General features: G+C 42.6%; 1 protein-coding gene across 1 annotated transcript in view; it reads left to right on the top strand.

The window, feature by feature from the left end:
* Window positions 1-19,707, top strand: part of SORCS3 (sortilin related VPS10 domain containing receptor 3) — a 329,278-nt gene that overhangs the window by 259,691 nt on the left and 49,880 nt on the right. Inside the window, exons 12-14 of the mRNA XM_075287996.1 lie at window positions 1,447-1,523; window positions 4,670-4,761; window positions 6,026-6,133. Coding sequence (XP_075144097.1) covers window positions 1,447-1,523; window positions 4,670-4,761; window positions 6,026-6,133 — 277 coding nt within the window. The remainder of the gene's footprint in view (window positions 1-1,446; window positions 1,524-4,669; window positions 4,762-6,025; window positions 6,134-19,707) is intronic.

The following is a 19,707-nucleotide window of genomic DNA, read 5'->3' as shown; positions in this document are numbered from 1 at the left end:
CTTTTTTCCTGTCTTTAATTTTCTTAACTCTCCTTTATTTCCATCTCTTTCTTCTCCTCCTTTCCTCCCCTTTCTCCTTTTCTTCTTTACTTTCTCGTGGCCTTCTTCTCCTTCTTGCTCTCCTAATACTTTGTTGTCTTCTCATTTCCTTCATCTATATCTTCCCTTCTTTTTTCTGCATTTCCTCCTTCTCCTTTTTAGATTTTTCCTTTTCTCTCTCATTTCTTATCCTTTATCTTCTCTCATCTCTTTCTCCCTCTCTCCTCATTTTCTCTTCCTTCTCTTTTTCTGCTTCTTCTTCTTCTTGCCCTTATCCTACTCTATCTTCTCCTTTTTTTATTCTTCTCTGCTTTTCTCTTTCTTTTTCTGCATTTCCTCTTTTTCCTTTTCTTCTCCTATTTCTCCTCCTTCTTTGCTTCCATTTCCTCATCTCTGTCTTCTTCCTCTCCTTTCTGATCTTCTCTTTCTCATCTTCTACTTTCCCTTCTTTATGCCTCTCTCATTCTCTTTATGTTATTATCTTTCTCATTCTTTTCTCTTCTTCTCCTTTTCTCTCCTCCTCCTTATCTCTTCTCCTCCTCCTTCTTTTCGCTTCTCCTCATCCTCCTTTTCTCTTCTTCTCCTCCTCCTTTTCTCTTCTCCTCCTCCTTTTCTCTTTCTTCTTCGTTTCTCTTCTCCTCCTCCTCCTTTTCTCTTTCTTCTTTTCTCTTTTCTTCTCCTCCTCCTTTTCTCTTCTCCTCATCCTCCTTTTCTCTTCTTTTTCTCCTCCTCCTCCTTATTTTCTCTTCTCTTCCTCCTTTTATCTTTCTTCTTCTTTTCTCTTCTCCTCCTTCTCCTTTTCTCTTCTCTTCCTCCTTCTTTTCTCTTCTCTCCTCCTCCTCCTCCTCTTCTCTTCTCCTCCTCATCCTCCTTTTCTCTTCTCTTCTCCTCTTCTCTTCCCTTCCTCCTCTTCTCTTCTCCTCTTCTCCTCCTCCCTTTCTCTTCCTCTTTCTTTTCTCTTCTCCTCCTCCTCCTTTTCTTTTCTATTCCTCTTCTCCTCCTCCTCTTCTCTTCACCTCCTTCTCTTCTTTTCTCTTCCTCTTTCTTTTCTCTTCTCTTCCTCTTTCTATTCTCTTCTCTTCCTCCTGCTTTTTTCTTCCTCTTCTCTTCTTAGTCTTTCTTTTTTCTTTACCTCTTCCTCTTCCTTATTTTCTGACTCCTGTTCTTGTGTTGTCAAACAAAATTCAGCCTTTTTATCCAAATCCTCTGCTTATACCAACAAGTTTCTTCTTCCTCTTCAGTTTTTATACTTCAGCTCTTTTCTTTCTTGGATACAAAGCTGTAGATGTCATTTATTCTTTGAGGTGTTATTCCTGTTGTGTGTAGATATCCGGGGCTCAGATACAGTAGGTGTATACAGCATCATGGTCTGGTGTATATCTGGGTAACCATTTGTATATCTTACAGGTAATGTTGGGCCTGAGCTTTCTTCTACTGAGACCAATATGTTTATCTCATCAGATGGAGGAAACACGTGGAAACATGTATGTGACTATATTTCATCTCCTCACACTGTGTATATCTCATATACTGAATAATTATATCTGTATCCTAGTGAATGTTACAGTGAATGCAGAAAACATGACATCTCAGTATAGGTCTTACACTTCAAGAATATTCTGCCTCTTGTATTAACCATTAATGATAGAGAACAAGGTAGAGAAGGAAGAATAAAACACAAGCAGCTATAGAAGAGGAACAAAGGGATTCCCCATTCATAGAATTAGATTTACATTTGTAGACAATTAAAAGTGAAACATAATTGGAAATACAAATTGTTATAAATTTTGAAGAGTTCTAAAGATTTACTCTAACCATCATGATAGGCTGCCAATGGATATGGCCAATAATTCATGGACTTTCTCTGGCCTGGTTATTGTCAGTAACCCAACCATTATTGAGGACAAGTTGTCAGGAGAAGATGTATGAGAAGATAACCCGACCACAATAAGGACATCATGGCTGGTTATCAGGAGGACACTACATGTATGAGAAGATAACCCGACCACAATAAGGACATCATGGCTGGTTATCAGGAGGACACTACATGTATGAGAAGATAACCTGACCACAATAAGGACATCACGGCTGGTTATCAGGAGGACACTACATGTATGAGAAGATAACCCGACCACAATAAGGACATCATGGCTGGTTATCAGGAGGACACTACATGTATGAGAAGATAACCCGACCACAATAAGGACATCATGGCTGGTTATCAGGAGGACACTACATGTATGAGAAGATAACCTGACCACAATAAGGACATCATGGCTGGTTATCAGGAGGACGCTACATGTATGAGAAGATAACCTGACCACAATAAGGACATCATGGCTGGTTATCAGGAGGACACTACATGTATGAGAAGATAACCTGACCACAATAAGGGCATCATGGCTGGTTATCAGGAGGACAGTACATGTATGAGAAGATAACCTGACCACAATAAGGACATCATGGCTGGTTATCAGGAGGACACTACATGTATGAGAAGATAACCCCACCACAATAAGGACATCATGGCTGGTTATCAGGAGGACACTACATGTATGAGAAGATAACCCGACCACAATAAGGACATCATGGCTGGTTATCAGGAGGACACTACATGTATGAGAAGATAACCTGACCACAATAAGGACATCATGGCTGGTTATCAGGAGGGAATACTACATGTATGAGAAGATAACCTGACCACAATAAGGACATCATGGCTGGTTATCAGGAGGACACTACATGTATGAGAAGATAACCTGACCACAATAAGGACATCATGGCTGGTTATCAGGAGGGAATACTACATGTATGAGAAGATAACCTGACCACAATAAGGACATCATGGCTGGTTATCAGGAGGACACTACATGTATGAGAAGATAACCTGACCACAATAAGGACATCATGGCTGGTTCTCAGGAGGACAGTACATGTATGAGAAGATAACCCGACCACAATAAGGACATCATGGCTGGTTATCAGGAGGTCACTACATGTATGAGAAGACAACCTGACCACAATAAGGACATTATGGCTGGTTATCAGGAGGACACTTCATGTATGAGAAGATAACCCGACCACAATAAGGACATCATGGCTGGTTATCAGGAGGACACTACATGTATGAGAAGATAACCTGACCACAATAAGGACATCATGGCTGGTTATCAGGAGGACACTACATGTATGAGAAGATAACCCCACCACAATAAGGACATCATGGCTGGTTATCAGGAGGACACTACATGTATGAGAAGATAACCCGACCACAATAAGGACATCATGGCTGGTTATCAGGAGGACACTACATGTATGAGAAGATAACCTGACCACAATAAGGACATCATGGCTGGTTATCAGGAGGGAATACTACATGTATGAGAAGATAACCTGACCACAATAAGGACATCATGGCTGGTTATCAGGAGGACACTACATGTATGAGAAGATAACCTGACCACAATAAGGACATCATGGCTGGTTATCAGGAGGGAATACTACATGTATGAGAAGATAACCTGACCACAATAAGGACATCATGGCTGGTTATCAGGAGGACACTACATGTATGAGAAGATAACCTGACCACAATAAGGACATCATGGCTGGTTATCAGGAGGACAGTACATGTATGAGAAGATAACCCGACCACAATAAGGACATCATGGCTGGTTATCAGGAGGACACTACATGTATGAGAAGATAACCTGACCACAATTAGGACATCATGGCTGGTTATCAGGAGAGGACACTACATGTATGAGAAGATAACCTGACCACAATAAGGACATCATGGCTGGTTATCAGGAGGACACTACATGTATGAGAAGACAACCTGACCACAATAAGGACATTATGGCTGGTTATCAGGAGGACACTTCATGTATGAGAAGATAACCCGACCACAATAAGGACATCATGGCTGGTTATCAGGAGGACACTACATGTATGAGAAGATAACCCGACCACAATAAGGACATCATGGCTGGTTATCAGGAGGACACTACATGTATGAGAAGATAACCTGACCACAATAAGGACATCATGGCTGGTTATCAGGAGGACACTACATGTATGAGAAGATAACCTGACCACAATAAGGACATCATGGCTGGGTTTCTGATAAGTCCTAGATCATAGAAAGTTCTTGCATTCATGGTACATTGGTCTATCCTTTGGAAAGAGGAATACAAGCTCTGCTTCATCTCCCCGCACTATTACCATCCACCAGCTATCCTGCGCATATGAAAATCCAATGATCAGAGACTTCCCCTTTAAATATATGGGGGGGGGGGCATCATCAGCGTCCTATAAACTGCCTGAAGGACAATCTAATATTGAAATCTGCCAATATACTATATATTAGGGTGGAAATTAAAATCTTAAAGTGCCGCCTATAAATCCTTCATATAAAATGGAATATTTATTGCACTTGACAACTTGATCACTTATTTATCTGCAGCCGTTTATAGCAAACACGCGGAGATCAATACAATCCCTCCTAATAAAGCCTGCGCATAGAGAATCTGACACCTGACATTATATCATAGGTCGGGGCATAGCGATAGAAGATGATGATGACGATGATGAAGTATGGTATTTTTACTTTTTGCTTTCCCGTTTCCAGATCTTTGAAGAAGAATACAATATTTGGTTTTTAGACTGGGGCGGAGCCTTGGTGGCGATGAAGCACACGTCTCTGCCGGTACGCCAGCTGTGGTAAGAAGAAGAATTCTGATTTACATCCTTATTTGTTACATTGTTTCAAAATACGAGGTCACCGGAACTTTTATGCTTTGATCGGGATTCCGGTTGTGATCGTGAAATTTACTCTATCGCCGATCAGAATCCGATCTTTTCCAATCCCGATCGCTCAACCCTAGTGAAGGGTCGTCCATGTATTGTATGGATGTGCGGGGTCTACATAAAACCGAGCTGGCACATAAAAGTGGGTGGGAAAATTCCTTTAAAGGGGTTTTCCAATAAGAGCCCTTTCGATTGGTTATCAATATCATGCCGGTAGGAGTCCAACATTGGCCAGCTGCTGTTTCCACTTGGTCTGCACAGTATATGGAGAAGGTAGCACCAAGCTCTGTACACTGTGTAGTAGTCATGCAGCTTTGTTACCCATCATGGCCACTGCACTTCGCCCTCCATACACTGGGCAGATTGGGCAGCCATAGCATGAGGTCAGTTGGAGAGAGTGGGGGGGGATTAGTTATTGGACCCTCATCAATCTGATATTGATGGACAACGGAATAGAACTCTATATGTTACTGTATCTCCTGGGACTAGCTCTTTAATGGAGCCCCACAATCTATGGGCTATCTAAAATATTGGTGACCTCCTATATAGATGGTAGTAATTGCTGCCTCTACACCCCCTAGAGCTATGTCCCTGTATGGGGGTACAATATAGGTGCCTAGACTTCTACGGGCACCATATTATAGCGCCATACAACTTGGTGCTATAAATACAAGTATCCCTTTTTGTCTCTGTTTTTGTCTAATTCCAAGAAGCCTTATTATTTGCAACATTCACAACACAAAATGGGTTCCAGGTCTGAAACAAAACTTCTTTTCAATCACCAAATCTGACGCCATCGACACTTCTACAATCTTCCCTTCACGCATCCCGCTAAGGCATCAATTAAAGCGAATGCTAAAATGTCCAGTTCCTAAAAAGCCGAGCTCTGAAAAGTTGTAATTTAAGAATCAATAAGCTTTTATGGGTCCATGGAGCTTTGATTTGTTGCAGAAAATCTAAGGGACTAACAACAAAAAAAATAGACGTGGAGTACAAAGCGAATGATAGCAGCGGTGGTTATTACCGGGATGGCGCCGGCCAGGTTCTCTATAACACTCTGATAATGATCGCCTTCTGATACCGGTGGAGCCCAAAACCTCCGGCTCAGCTGAAACCTCTGTAGGAGAACATTAAAGGGAGGAACTTCTAAAAGAACCCGTATTTATTTTGTCCCCAGGCTCAGCTTTGATGAGGGACGGTCGTGGAGTAAGTACGGCTTTACATCTGCTCCCTTATTTGTCGATGGGGCATTGGTGGAACCAGGAATAGAAAATCAAATAATGACGTGAGTATAAAAAGCACCGCGGTCATCTGCTTTTGCAAAAATTTTGATGTTTTAGAGTGATATAGGAATGGCTGTTCCGCTGCATTGTTTCCTTTGTATGATATTTCATGTTGCCGCATCAGGGATTATTGTTATGCCCCCGCTTAGTCCTTTACAGTATTTTTTTAATGGCTTCCCCAACCTGATCTCACAATCCCGCACATTGCCTGATTAATAATGGTGTATACTATTCTTCAGTAGAAATCTACAAGTGCCTCTTTCTCAGGGAGGTTACACCCCCGAGGAGTCTTATGTACAAGATATTGTGTTCTGGTGACAGTAACCTATCTATCTGCAGGGCTGGGGGGATATACTGGTTCTGATTACAGTAACCTATCTATCTGCAGGGCTGGGGTGATATGCTGGTTCTGGTGACAGTAACCTATCTATCTGCAGGGCTGGGGTGATATACTGGTTCTGGTGACAGTAACCTATCTATCTGCAGGGCTGGGGTGATATGCTGGTTCTGGTGACACTAACCTATCTATCTGCAGGGCTGGGGTGATATGCTGGTTCTGGTGACACTAACCTATCTATCTGCAGGGCTGGGGTGATATACTGGTTCTGGTGACTATAACCTATCTATCTGCAGGGCTGGGGTGATATGCTGGTTCTGGTGACACTAACCTATCTATCTGCAGGGCTGGGGTGATATGCTGGTTCTGGTGACACTAACCTATCTATCTGCAGGACTGGGGTGATATGCTGGTTCTGGTGACAGTAACCTATCTATCTGCAGGGCTGGGGTGATATACTGGTTCTGATTACAGTAACCTATCTATCTGCAGGGCTGGGGTGATATACTGGTTCTGGTGACAGTAACCTATCTATCTGCAGGGCTGGGGTGATATGCTGGTTCTGGTGTCAGTAACCTATCTATCTGCAGGGCTGGGGTGATATGCTGGGTCTGGTGAGAGTAACCTATCTATCTGCAGGGCTGGGGTGATATGCTGGTTCTGGTGACAGTAACCTATCTATCTGCAGGACTGGGGTGATATGCTGGGTCTGGTGACAGTAACCTATCTATCTGCAGGGCTGGGGTGATATGCTGGTTCTGGTGACAGTAACCTATCTATCTGCAGGACTGGGGTGATATGCTGGTTCTGGTGACTGTAGACTATCTTGGTGCTGGTCCTGATGATATGATCCATTTAACAGACCAGATGATCATGTTACAGACAGGGAAAGGACCAAGTTCTTAGTAGTTTAGTAGTATATCCTTGGCACTCTAGGGTAAGCAAACATTGTTACATTGTAAATTTGATCATTTATGATATGAAGAACAGAGCTACATTGGTGCGTACGCCATGTTGGAAATCATTGGACTCTTGTGAATGGTTTGATGGTTCTCGCACTGCTTTATGGTTTTTATTAAAATGGGAAACCGTGTCACTTGTCTTCACATCGCCTAAAATATAATTTCCCTGGTGGTCCATGGTGGTCTACAGCAGAGAAAGTGATCATTATACAGTTTCTGGTGGTTTAGGGCAGGGATGGGTTCGGTGGTGAATATAGGTTTCTCCTGGGATTCTGTCTTGGTTGGCACTCCTTTATATCTGTCCTGGGTTTCTAGAACTTTGCAAGGAAAAACATCAAGGATATAATGTAACCAGTGGTGGAGTGTCCCACCGGAGTGCCAGAGGATCCTCTGGTGGGCCCAGACTATCAAAATAATGGTCCAGCAGAAGACTAGGGTTAGTAGTGTATAATCTTCTTACTAGGGAGTGTCGGAGTGTGGACTCCATAATCCAAGCAACCTTAGTCTAATGCTGGATGGAGGTAGATTATATTAGTTGGTTTGCTAGTTAGTGTAACAGACAGTAGAAGGATTGATCTAGAATGGTGGCATCTGATGGACTAGAGGAGAAGTGGTGGACTTGGCCATCCAGGAAGATATTACGGTCATCTAGCAGAGATATAACAAGTGCAGAGTATCCAATGTGCTGATATCCTTCTAAACGCAAGGAGAACGATGCGTTCCAGTTAGATTTGGGACTTACAATCAATTCTCCAGTTTTATTGTCTCTTTTAGGCATTGAGTTTCTAAATTTTTCCAAATTTGCATTTTTATGCTGCAAGAACGTCTATGCTTCATTATAATGACTGATACAGGTTCATAAAAACATGCAGCAAAACGTGTGAGGGAAAACGTCTCCCCGTGATGTATGTGGGCCCGGAGGAGCCGTGCATCATTCCCATCCTGGGCTTTATCCCGTCTGCCGCCATCACAAACACAAGCACCGACTATCAGACAATGTTCCTTGCACGTAGATGATAGACTTCTCCCCCCCTCCCCCCAAGCCTCCATTTCTCAGGAAAGCATTTTCTCAACCCTCCGGCTCTAAGAGCTTTGAGTACAAATCGAAATGCCGGCTTACAAAGAGTTCATCCAGTAGACCCTCATTTACAGAGAGTCCTCCTACAGCACAAAACATTGAGAAAAAATATCATGTCCTTAATCAGCATTTTCCGGCTGGCTGCCAGGTATGGGAAGCCGTCAGGGAGCGGAGATGTTCTGAATGATAAACGACAAGCCCGATTTCTCATTGTGCTGGCGTCATAGAGTGTCATTGTCTGTTTGCAGGGCTGCTTTAACACATGGGTGGGCCCATTGCAAGGGTTTCATGTGATTTGGCCCCCTGACCCACCACCACCTAAGGGGACACAACGTTGTTACATTTGCAGTCAAGAACAGAACATTGTTGCAAATTTTGTGCGACGTGCCTCAAATCTTACCCATTGTCCCTTTAGACGTTACCCATTTCTACGATGTCCCTTTGTGCCCGGACGCAGTCAGAGTGGCACTCAATGTATAACACATAGCGAGATGCCTTAAGCTCCCCACTAGGGTTGAGCGATCGGGATTGGAAAAGATCGGATTCCGATCGGCGATCGAGCAAATTTCACGATCGGGATCGGCTGGAAAATGATCGGAAATCGGATTTTAAAATTGATCCTGAAATCTCGAGATCGGATCAACCCCACTCCCCATTAGTGAACCATATATAATATAATATAATGGCCCCCTCAATGATAATAGAAAATAAACAATATATAATACATATAAAATGGGAAAAAAAATGGTACCGCCTAATCTTATTCTTATGTAGCTACCTGCCCGCTCCATCTGTAGGGCCATCTCTGGCTCAGAGGTCAACCACAGCTTGAATGGTGGAGCGAGATGCTGAGAGCGCTGCGCTCCACCATCGTATTCAGCTTTATCTGTGTCCTAAGGACAGAGATAGAATTGATATCAGGAGCCGTCTCCCAAAATGTTGGATTGTCTCACTTGATCCAGGATGGCTGAGGGCACCCTCACTTCCATTGGGGCAGGGGTACTATTTTCACTTTGGAATATTGGTGTTACGGTTCTGTGTATATATATAAATATTTTTTTTTAAACTACAGAACCGCTTAGCTATAGAACACTACAGCAAGGTCCACAGGCCCTATGGTGGGCGGCTGCATGAACTCAATGTGAACTACTGCAAAGACACTGCAGCGTGGACTCAATGTGAACAGTGTGTACTGTGCGCCACTCCATGTAAACAAGGTGAAACTAAAACCCTGCCAGTTTAGCTCACTGGCCAGGTGCACCAGTACAAGTGAAACACACACGGCTGCCAAGGGTTAACACTCACCCCAGGTCAGCAAACACACACACTTACCCCTGCGACAGCTAGGGGCCACCATGGAAGTTTAGAACATTCTCCTGCACACAGCTTGGAGCCCCCAGGGGAGTTTGCATGCTCCCGCACACAGCTGGGAGCCTTACATGAACTCAGACAGTACACATAAGCTATCTCAGAGACCATACCTGCTGCAGCTCTACAAGCTGGAACAGCGTCTACGGCTCCTAGCCCTGGTGTAGAGCTGACCATTCAGGGCTTACAGGTCCTATCTAACAGCACCCAGATTGAAGCAGAGAAACCCCACACAGAGGCCTAGTCTGACAACCTGCCTGAATACTGGAGCCTATCCCTGACTACTGTCATTCACTCCATGGACTTTGAGTTAATTTTAGACAAAGTGTGAGCACTCGGCGGGCGTCGGCTCACACTATTTAAAGGGAAGTCCCCGCCCAATAGGGGCGGTGGCCATGACCTCACCGCACATGTTCAGTAGGGGAGAAATGGGACTTAGGTTGTGAACAGCTCCAATACATCTGAGCATGCTCAGTAAGAAAGCTGGATGGTTAGACTGGCCCACAGGTGGCGCTGTGCACTATGATAGCAACCTGCGGGACCCAATCCTAACAATTGGTAAGCCCTAACAATTATTCTTCAATAATTCACCATTTCAATGTGATCTCTATTTTCTAGCATGGATTGCTGTGCAAGGAGAGGTCTCTTTCTGTTGCCTCTTCCCAAGTTCCTCATAATTCCTCCCTCATAGGATTGAGCCGATCTTGAGATTTCAGGATCGTTTTTAAAATCCGATTTTTGATCAATTTCTAGCCCGATCATGAAATTTGCTCGATCACCAATCGGGATCTGATCTTTCCCGATCCTGATGGCTCATCCCTACTCCCTCACCCTCTGCATCTCACATCTTTCTCCCTCTCCCTTGTTGACTTCTGTTTTCCCGTGTTAGTAAAGTGAACATGTTGTATTGCAAGGAACTCTATCCCATGACAGCCGCATGGTTCCCGGTAATGATAACGCGCTGCTCTCATTTGACAGCTGTTCCCTTTGTCATTGGCAGGAATGTGAAGGTTTCTGCCATCCGTTTGCTGGTGTAGACCGATGGTCAGCTGTGGCTAATGTGCTCCCGGGAACGATCTCTCCTGCTCTCCATCCATCATGGCCATCAATGGAGACACAACTCATGGTTGTCATCCAAGACAAGCCAATACAATGTTGCTATCCCATCACTCACTCAGAGTTGTCCTAATGTAACTAGCGCAACATTTCAGTCTAAAGTTTTCGATCTTTTTTTCTTGTTCTTGTTCACGTACCCTACACGCCCCTTAGGGTTCGGCGCTTTGTTTCCCGTTCCTTGCCCAAATGGCTCATGTCCCATGTTGTACTTTCCGAATGTCCCTCTTGATGACATCGTCTATCGGAAAGGTTAGTCTTTTGAGTTTCTCAAGGTCTGGGCTTGTGTCAAATTTGCAGAAATTGGGAATCTCAAAGAGAGAAGCTTAGAGGTGTCCCCGCGTGGTGGATCTCTAGGTTGGTGGACCTTCTATGGTGGAGGTCCTAGGGGGTTAACCGGCTTTGCTAGGGCTTGTGGACTATAAGCGATACCTGGATGGAACTGAGAAAAGAATCCAGAATAATTATTATGTCTCGCTGTCGGTCTTGTACAATTTTACGGTCAGCAGGAGCTTTAATAAAGACATTTCAAAGAGAGAAATGTCATCGACAGTCACCGAAACTGCGAGAGACGCCTTCAAGAAATAAAAAATTTCCATTGCAGATTTTTTTTTTTTTTACTGGCAGCCAAACAATTTTATATTATTGCGTCTGGTTGAGCCTGAAATTCAGACGAGGAGATAAAACTCCAGTGTTTTACGGCTTTCTCTGCTCTTAGATTACAGGATTCATATCTGATGCTCCGTGCCGTTTCATCTCAAATGTGTTTATCCGTTCCCTTGATCGGAACTCGGTAGACGACCGGCCGGACCAGATTGTTTTCACAAAATATGGTTTATTGATGAGGTAATGGCCATAAGATTGGGTGGAGAGCAGGCGCGTGGCGTGATTGGGTGGAGAGAAGGCACGTGGCGTGATTGGGTGGAGAGCAGGTGCGTGGCGTGATTGGGTGGAGAGCAGGTGCGTGGCGTGATTAGGTGGAGAGCAGGCGCATGACGAGATTGGGTGGAGAGCAGGCGCATGATGAGATTGGGTGGAGAGCAGGCGCGTGATGAGATTGGGTGGAGAGCAGGCACGTGGCGTGATTGGGTGGAGATGAGGCGCGTGGTATGATTAGGTGGAGAGCAGGTGCGTGGCATGATTGGGTGGAGAGCTGTCGCATGACGTGATGGGGTAGAGAGCAGGCACGTGGCGTGATGGGGTAGAGAGCAGGCACGTGGCGTGATTGGGTGGAGAGCAGGCGCGTGGCATGATTAGGTGGAGAGCAGGTGCGTGGCATGATTGGGTGGAGCGCAGGCGCGTGACGTGTTCAATGGACTGGCTTCCATACATGGGTGTGGATATTGGGTTGCAGGAGTGGCAATTGCAATGGGGCTCTGGTTCCTCAGGGGCTCAAGGGATGAAATAATGTGGGCAGTGGCCCCTGTGCAAATATTTTCAGAAGACCCAGTTGATAGGGGGGGGGGGCTGTGTATAGCCATAGTTATTGCCATTATAGTGTGTGGTAGTTGCGGAAAGTCCTAAAGCACTGACTATTTTGGTGGTGCCAACGTTACGGTAGTATTATTTGTGCATTTTATTGTGGTATTATTTGTGCACTGTATTTGTAGTATAATTATATAGGCAGGTACTATACAGTGTTTTTATTTGTGCTCTGTATTGTGGTATTATTTGTGCACTGAATGTGTAGTATAATAGCATAGGCGGGTACTATACAGTGTTATTATGTGAGCACTGGATGGCAGTATTATTTATACACTGTATTGTGGTATTATTTGTGCTCTGTATGTGTAGTATAATAGTATAGGCGTGTACTATATGGTGTTATTATGTGAGCACTGGATGGCAGTATTATTTATACACTGTATTGTGGTATTATTTGTGCTCTGTATGTGTAGTATAATAGTATAGGCGTGTACTATATGGTGTTATTATGTGAGCACTGGATGGCAGTATTATTTATACACTGTATTGTGGTATTATTTGTGCACTGTATGTGTAGTATAATAGCATAGGCAGGTACTATACAGTGCTATATAAGCACTGGATGGTGGTATTATTTATACACTGTATTGTGGTATTATTTGTGCACTGTATGTGTAGTATAATAGCATAGGCGGGTACTATACAATGTTATTATGTGAGCACTGGATGGCAGTATTATTTATACACTGTATTGTGGTATTATTTGTGCTCTGTTTGTGTAGTATAATAGTATAGGCGGGTACTATATGGTGTTATTATGTGAGCACTGGATGGCAGTATTATTTATACACTGTATTGTGGTATTATTTGTGCACTGTATGTGTAGTATAATAGCATAGGCGGGTACTATACAGTGCTATGTAAGCACTGGATGGTGGTATTATTTATACACTGTATTGTGGTATTATTTGTGCTCTGTATATGTAGTATAATAGTATAGATGAGTACTATATGGTGTTGTTATTATATGAGCACTCGATGGCGGTATTATTTATACACTGTTGATATTGTTCAGAAATTGTGTATTAGAATTTTTTGAACACTGTATAAGGGTATTATAAGGACTATTGAGTAGTATATGACGTTGTTACTTGGTCACTTTGTGTTGTTATCTGAACACTTGCATGCCATGTTATTGGGGCATTATGTGACGGTATTAGGCAGGTACTATGCAGTGCTATGATCTGAGCACCGTTGGTTGGTATTACATGGGTATTGCTGCCGTTGTTACCTCCATGACCGCAGACTTCAATCTGTGCGACTTTTCCATATCTTACATTGTTTAGCCCAAACCAACAAGCACAAGCATTATATATCGTAATATGATCTTCCATGTGTCTGTCCTGTTGGATCCCGTCCCAGTGAGGTGACAAAGCCACCGCCGCGCTGACGTGTGACCGCAGATTTACACCCGTCTAGACATTCTCTCCTCCTAGAAATCAGAGCCGAAGACTCCATGCGCTCGATGAGCAGAGCCAGCGAGTCCTGACGGCCATGACGTTGCTTCGGTATCTCTCCCAGCCCCGGCGGTTTTTCCTCCAAGCCATCTGGCCGGCTTCAGAGACAAGTTTTAATTACCATTAATATTGAAGCATTTGCCATAAATAATAGATGACGGGGGCAGCCGGTCAATTTGTACATTATGTGCGGGGTATCGTGCACTTAAAATATTAATGAAAAGTTTAATTATAGCAGAGTTGCATCTGACCTTTTCACAATCCCTTTATCATAAATCCGGAACAGGCGCGTCCAATCCATTACACGCTGCCGTTAATTAGCCGTCACGTCGGGAGACAGGTAGCGACAAAAGATTAAAAAGTGGGTCATTTCCCAAAAAAAGAGGAAAGAAAAGAAAACAGTCACTTACTACAATGTATCCAAGGAAATCTGCAACATTTGAAGCTTTTTTTTTTCCATTTTTCCGATTTTTTTTTTAAATTTATTTATTTATTTTTTTCTTCCCCCGGCCAAAAACTCATATCAAAAATGATTTGGCAGGAGAAGTTCTTTGCGTCTGTATTGTTGGCAAACAGGCTGCTTAGCTGGTAAATCAGAGGCTGCGCGATGGCCCCTCCACAAGGCCATTAATATACAGTGGCGACTCGGGGCCGCACGATTTATTTTGGGAGACTGGAACATAAATCAAAATACTAACATGCGTCCCCGTGTCTGAAACCGGCCCAAGGGAAAATTCAGAGACGAGCCAGGAGAATTTTTTCTCAGCTCGGGATATATAGATTGTGCTGAGCAAAAAGACTGCAAGGTGTAAATAATGTCCAGCCTATGGTAAAGGGGGAATCTACAAACACAGCCCCTCCCCCGGCCACAGAGGAGGACACGGATATATTCATGTATATACCTCTATATAGTCATGCATTTCATATCTATCACTGTGACATCACTGTGTGTATTATCTCTGTACTGTGACATCACTGTGTGTATTATCTCTGTACTGTGACATCACTGTGTGTATTATCCTGTACTGTGACATCACTGTGTGTATTATCTCTGTACTGTGACATCACTGTGTGTATTATCTCTGTACTGTGACATCACTGTATTAATCTGTACTGTGACATCACTGTGTGTATTATCTCTGTACTGTGACATCACTGTGTGTATTATCCTGTACTGTGACATCACTGTGTGTATTATCTCTGTACTGTGACATCACTGTGTGTATTATCCTGTACTGTGACATCACTGTGTGTATTATCCTGTACTGTGACATCACTGTGTGTATTATCTCTGTACTGTGACATCACTGTGTGTATTATCCTGTACTGTGACATCACTGTGTGTATTATCCTGTACTGTGACATCACTGTGTGTATTATCCTGTACTGTGACATCACTGTGTGTATTATCTCTGTACTGTGACATCACTGTGTGTATTATCCTGTACTGTGACATCACTGTGTGTATTATCCTGTACTGTGACATCACTGTGTGTATTATCCTGTACTGTGACATCACTGTGTGTATTATCCTGTACTGTGACATCACTGTGTGTATTATCCCTGTACTGTGACATCACTGTGTGTATTATCTCTGTACTGTGACATCACTGTGTGTATTATCCCTGTACTGTGACATCACTGTGTGTATTATCCTGTACTGTGACATCACTGTGTGTATTATCCTGTACTGTGACATCACTGTGTGTATTATCTCTGTACTGTGACATCACTGTGTGTATTATCCTGTACTGTGACATCACTGTGTGTATTATCCTGTACTGTGACATCACTGTGTGTATTATCCTGTACTGTGACATCACTGTGTGTATTATCTCTGTACTGTGACATCACTGTGTGTATTATCTCTGTACTGTGACATCACTGTATTAATCTGTACTGTGACATCACTGTGTGTATTATCTCTGTACTGTGACATCACTGTGTGTATTATCCTGAACTGTGACATCACTGTGTGTATTATCCCTGTACTGTGACATCACTGTGTGTATTATCTCTGTACTGTGACATCATTGTGTGTATTATCCTGTACTGTGACATCACTGTGTGTATTATCCTGTACTGTGACATCATTGTGTGTATTATCCCTGTACTGTGACATCACTGTGTGTATTATCTCTGTACTGTGACATCACTGTGTGTATTATCTCTGTACTGTGACATCACTGTGTGTATTATCTCTGAACTGTGACATCACTGTGTGTATTATCTCTGTGCTGTGACATCACTGTGTGTATTATCTCTGTACTGTGACATCACTGTGTGTATTATCCCTGTACTGTGACATCACTGTGTGTATTATCTCTGTACTGTGACATCACTGTGTGTATTATCCCTGTACTGTGACATCACTGTGTGTATTATCCTGTACTGTGACATCACTGTGTGTATTATCTCTGTACTGTGACATCACTGTGTGTATTATCCTGTACTGTGACATCACTGTGTGTATTATCTCTGTACTGTGACATCACTGTGTGTATTATCCTGTACTGTGACATCACTGTGTGTATTATCTCTGTACTGTGACATCACTGTGTGTATTATCTCTGTACTGTGACATCACTGTATTAATCTGTACTGTGACATCACTGTGTGTATTATCCTGTACTGTGACATCACTGTGTGTATTATCCTGTACTGTGACATCACTGTGTGTATTATCTCTGTACTGTGACATCACTGTGTGTATTATCCTGTACTGTGACATCACTGTGTGTATTATCTCTGTACTGTGACATCACTGTGTGTATTATCCTGTACTGTGACATCACTGTGTGTATTATCCCTGTACTGTGACATCACTGTGTGTATTATCCTGTACTGTGACATCACTGTGTGTATTATCTCTGTACTGTGACATCATTGTGTGTATTATCCTGTACTGTGACATCACTGTGTGTATTATCCTGTACTGTGACATCACTGTGTGTATTATCCCTGTACTGTGACATCACTGTGTGTATTATCTCTGTACTGTGACATCACTGTGTGTATTATCCCTGTACTGTGACATCACTGTGTGTATTATCCCTGTACTGTGACATCACTGTGTGTATTATCCCTGTACTGTGACATCACTGTGTGTATTATCTCTGTACTGTGACATCACTGTGTGTATTATCTCTGTACTGTGACATCACTGTGTGCATTATCTCTGTACTGTGACATCACTGTGTGTATTATCCCTGTACTGTGACATCACTGTGTGTATTATCCCTGTACTGTGACATCACTGTGTGTATTATCCTGTACTGTGACATCACTGTGTGTATTATCCCTGTACTGTGACATCACTGTGTGTATTATCTTGTACTATGACATCACTGTGTGTATTATCTCTGTACTGTGACATCACTGTGTGTATTATCCCTGTACTGTGACATCACTGTGTGTATTATCCTTTACTTTGACATCACTGTGTGTATTATCCTGTACTGTGACATCACTGTGTGTATTATCTCTGTACTGTGACATCACTGTGTGTATTATCTCTGTACTGTGACATCACTGTGTGTATTATCCTGTACTGTGACATCACTGTGTGTATTATCCTGTACTGTGACATCACTGTGTGTATTATCTCTGTACTGTGACATCACTGTGTGTATTATCTCTGTACTGTGACATCACTGTGTGTATTATCCTGTACTGTGACATCACTGTGTGTATTATCTCTGTACTGTGACATCACTGTGTGTATTATCCTGTACTGTGACATCACTGTGTGTATTATCTCTGTACTGTGACATCACTGTGTGTATTATCCTGTACTGTGACATCACTGTGTGTATTATCTCTGTACTGTGACATCACTGTGTGTATTATCTCTGTACTGTGACATCACTGTGTGTATTATCTCTGAACTGTGACATCACTGTGTGTATTATCTCTGTGCTGTGACATCACTGTGTGTATTATCTCTGTACTGTGACATCACTGTGTGTATTATCCCTGTACTGTGACATCACTGTGTGTATTATCTCTGTACTGTGACATCACTGTGTGTATTATCCCTGTACTGTGACATCACTGTGTGTATTATCCTGTACTGTGACATCACTGTGTGTATTATCTCTGTACTGTGACATCACTGTGTGTATTATCCTGTACTGTGACATCACTGTGTGTATTATCTCTGTACTGTGACATCACTGTGTGTATTATCCTGTACTGTGACATCACTGTGTGTATTATCTCTGTACTGTGACATCACTGTGTGTATTATCTCTGTACTGTGACATCACTGTATTAATCTGTACTGTGACATCACTGTGTGTATTATCCTGTACTGTGACATCACTGTGTGTATTATCCTGTACTGTGACATCACTGTGTGTATTATCTCTGTACTGTGACATCACTGTGTGTATTATCCTGTACTGTGACATCACTGTGTGTATTATCTCTGTACTGTGACATCACTGTGTGTATTATCCTGTACTGTGACATCACTGTGTGTATTATCTCTGTACTGTGACATCACTGTGTGTATTATCATGTACTGTGACATCACTGTGTGTATTATCCTGTACTGTGACATCACTGTGTGTATTATCCCTGTACTGTGACATCACTGTGTGTATTATCCTGTACTGTGACATCACTGTGTGTATTATCTCTGTACTGTGACATCATTGTGTGTATTATCCTGTACTGTGACATCACTGTGTGTATTATCCTGTACTGTGACATCACTGTGTGTATTATCCCTGTACTGTGACATCACTGTGTGTATTATCTCTGTACTGTGACATCACTGTGTGTATTATCCCTGTACTGTGACATCACTGTGTGTATTATCCCTGTACTGTGACATCACTGTGTGTATTATCCCTGTACTGTGACATCACTGTGTGTATCATCTCTGTACTGTGACATCACTGTGTGTATTATCTCTGTACTGTGACATCACTGTGTGTATTATCTCTGTACTGTGACATCACTGTGTGTATTATCCCTGTACTGTGACATCACTGTGTGTATTATCCCTGTACTGTGACATCACTGTGTGTATTATCCTGTACTGTGACATCACTGTGTGTATTATCCCTGTACTGTGACATCACTGTGTGTATTATCTTGTACTATGACATCACTGTGTGTATTATCTCTGTACTGTGACATCACTGTGTGTATTATCCCTGTACTGTGACATCACTGTGTGTATTATCCTTTACTTTGACATCACTGTGTGTATTATCTTGTACTATGACATCACTGTGTGTATTATCCCTGTACTGTGACATCACTGTGTGTATTATCTCTGTACTGTGACATCACTGTGTGTATTATCTCTGTACTGTGACATCACTGTGTGTATTATCTCTGTACTGTGACATCACTGTGTGTATTATCCTGTACTGTGACATCACTGTGTGTATTATCCTGTACTGTGACATCACTGTGTGTATTATCTCTGTACTGTGACATCACTGTGTGTATTATCTCTGTACTGTGACATCACTGTGTGTATTATCCTGTACTGTGACATCACTGTGTGTATTATCTCTGTACTGTGACATCACTGTGTGTATTATCCTGTACTGTGACATCACTGTGTGTATTATCTCTGTACTGTGACATCACTGTGTGTATTATCCTGTACTGTGACATCACTGTGTGTATTATCTCTGTACTGTGACATCACTGTGTGTATTATCCTGTACTGTGACATCACTGTGTGTATTATCTCTGTACTGTGACATCACTGTGTGTATTATCCTGTACTGTGACATCACTGTGTGTATTATCC

This window comes from Leptodactylus fuscus, chromosome 10 (assembly GCF_031893055.1).
Source record: "Leptodactylus fuscus isolate aLepFus1 chromosome 10, aLepFus1.hap2, whole genome shotgun sequence".
NCBI lineage: Eukaryota > Metazoa > Chordata > Amphibia > Anura > Leptodactylidae > Leptodactylus > Leptodactylus fuscus.
The sequence above is the reverse complement of the archived record's forward strand: the minus strand, read 5'-3'. Positions and strand labels throughout refer to the sequence as shown.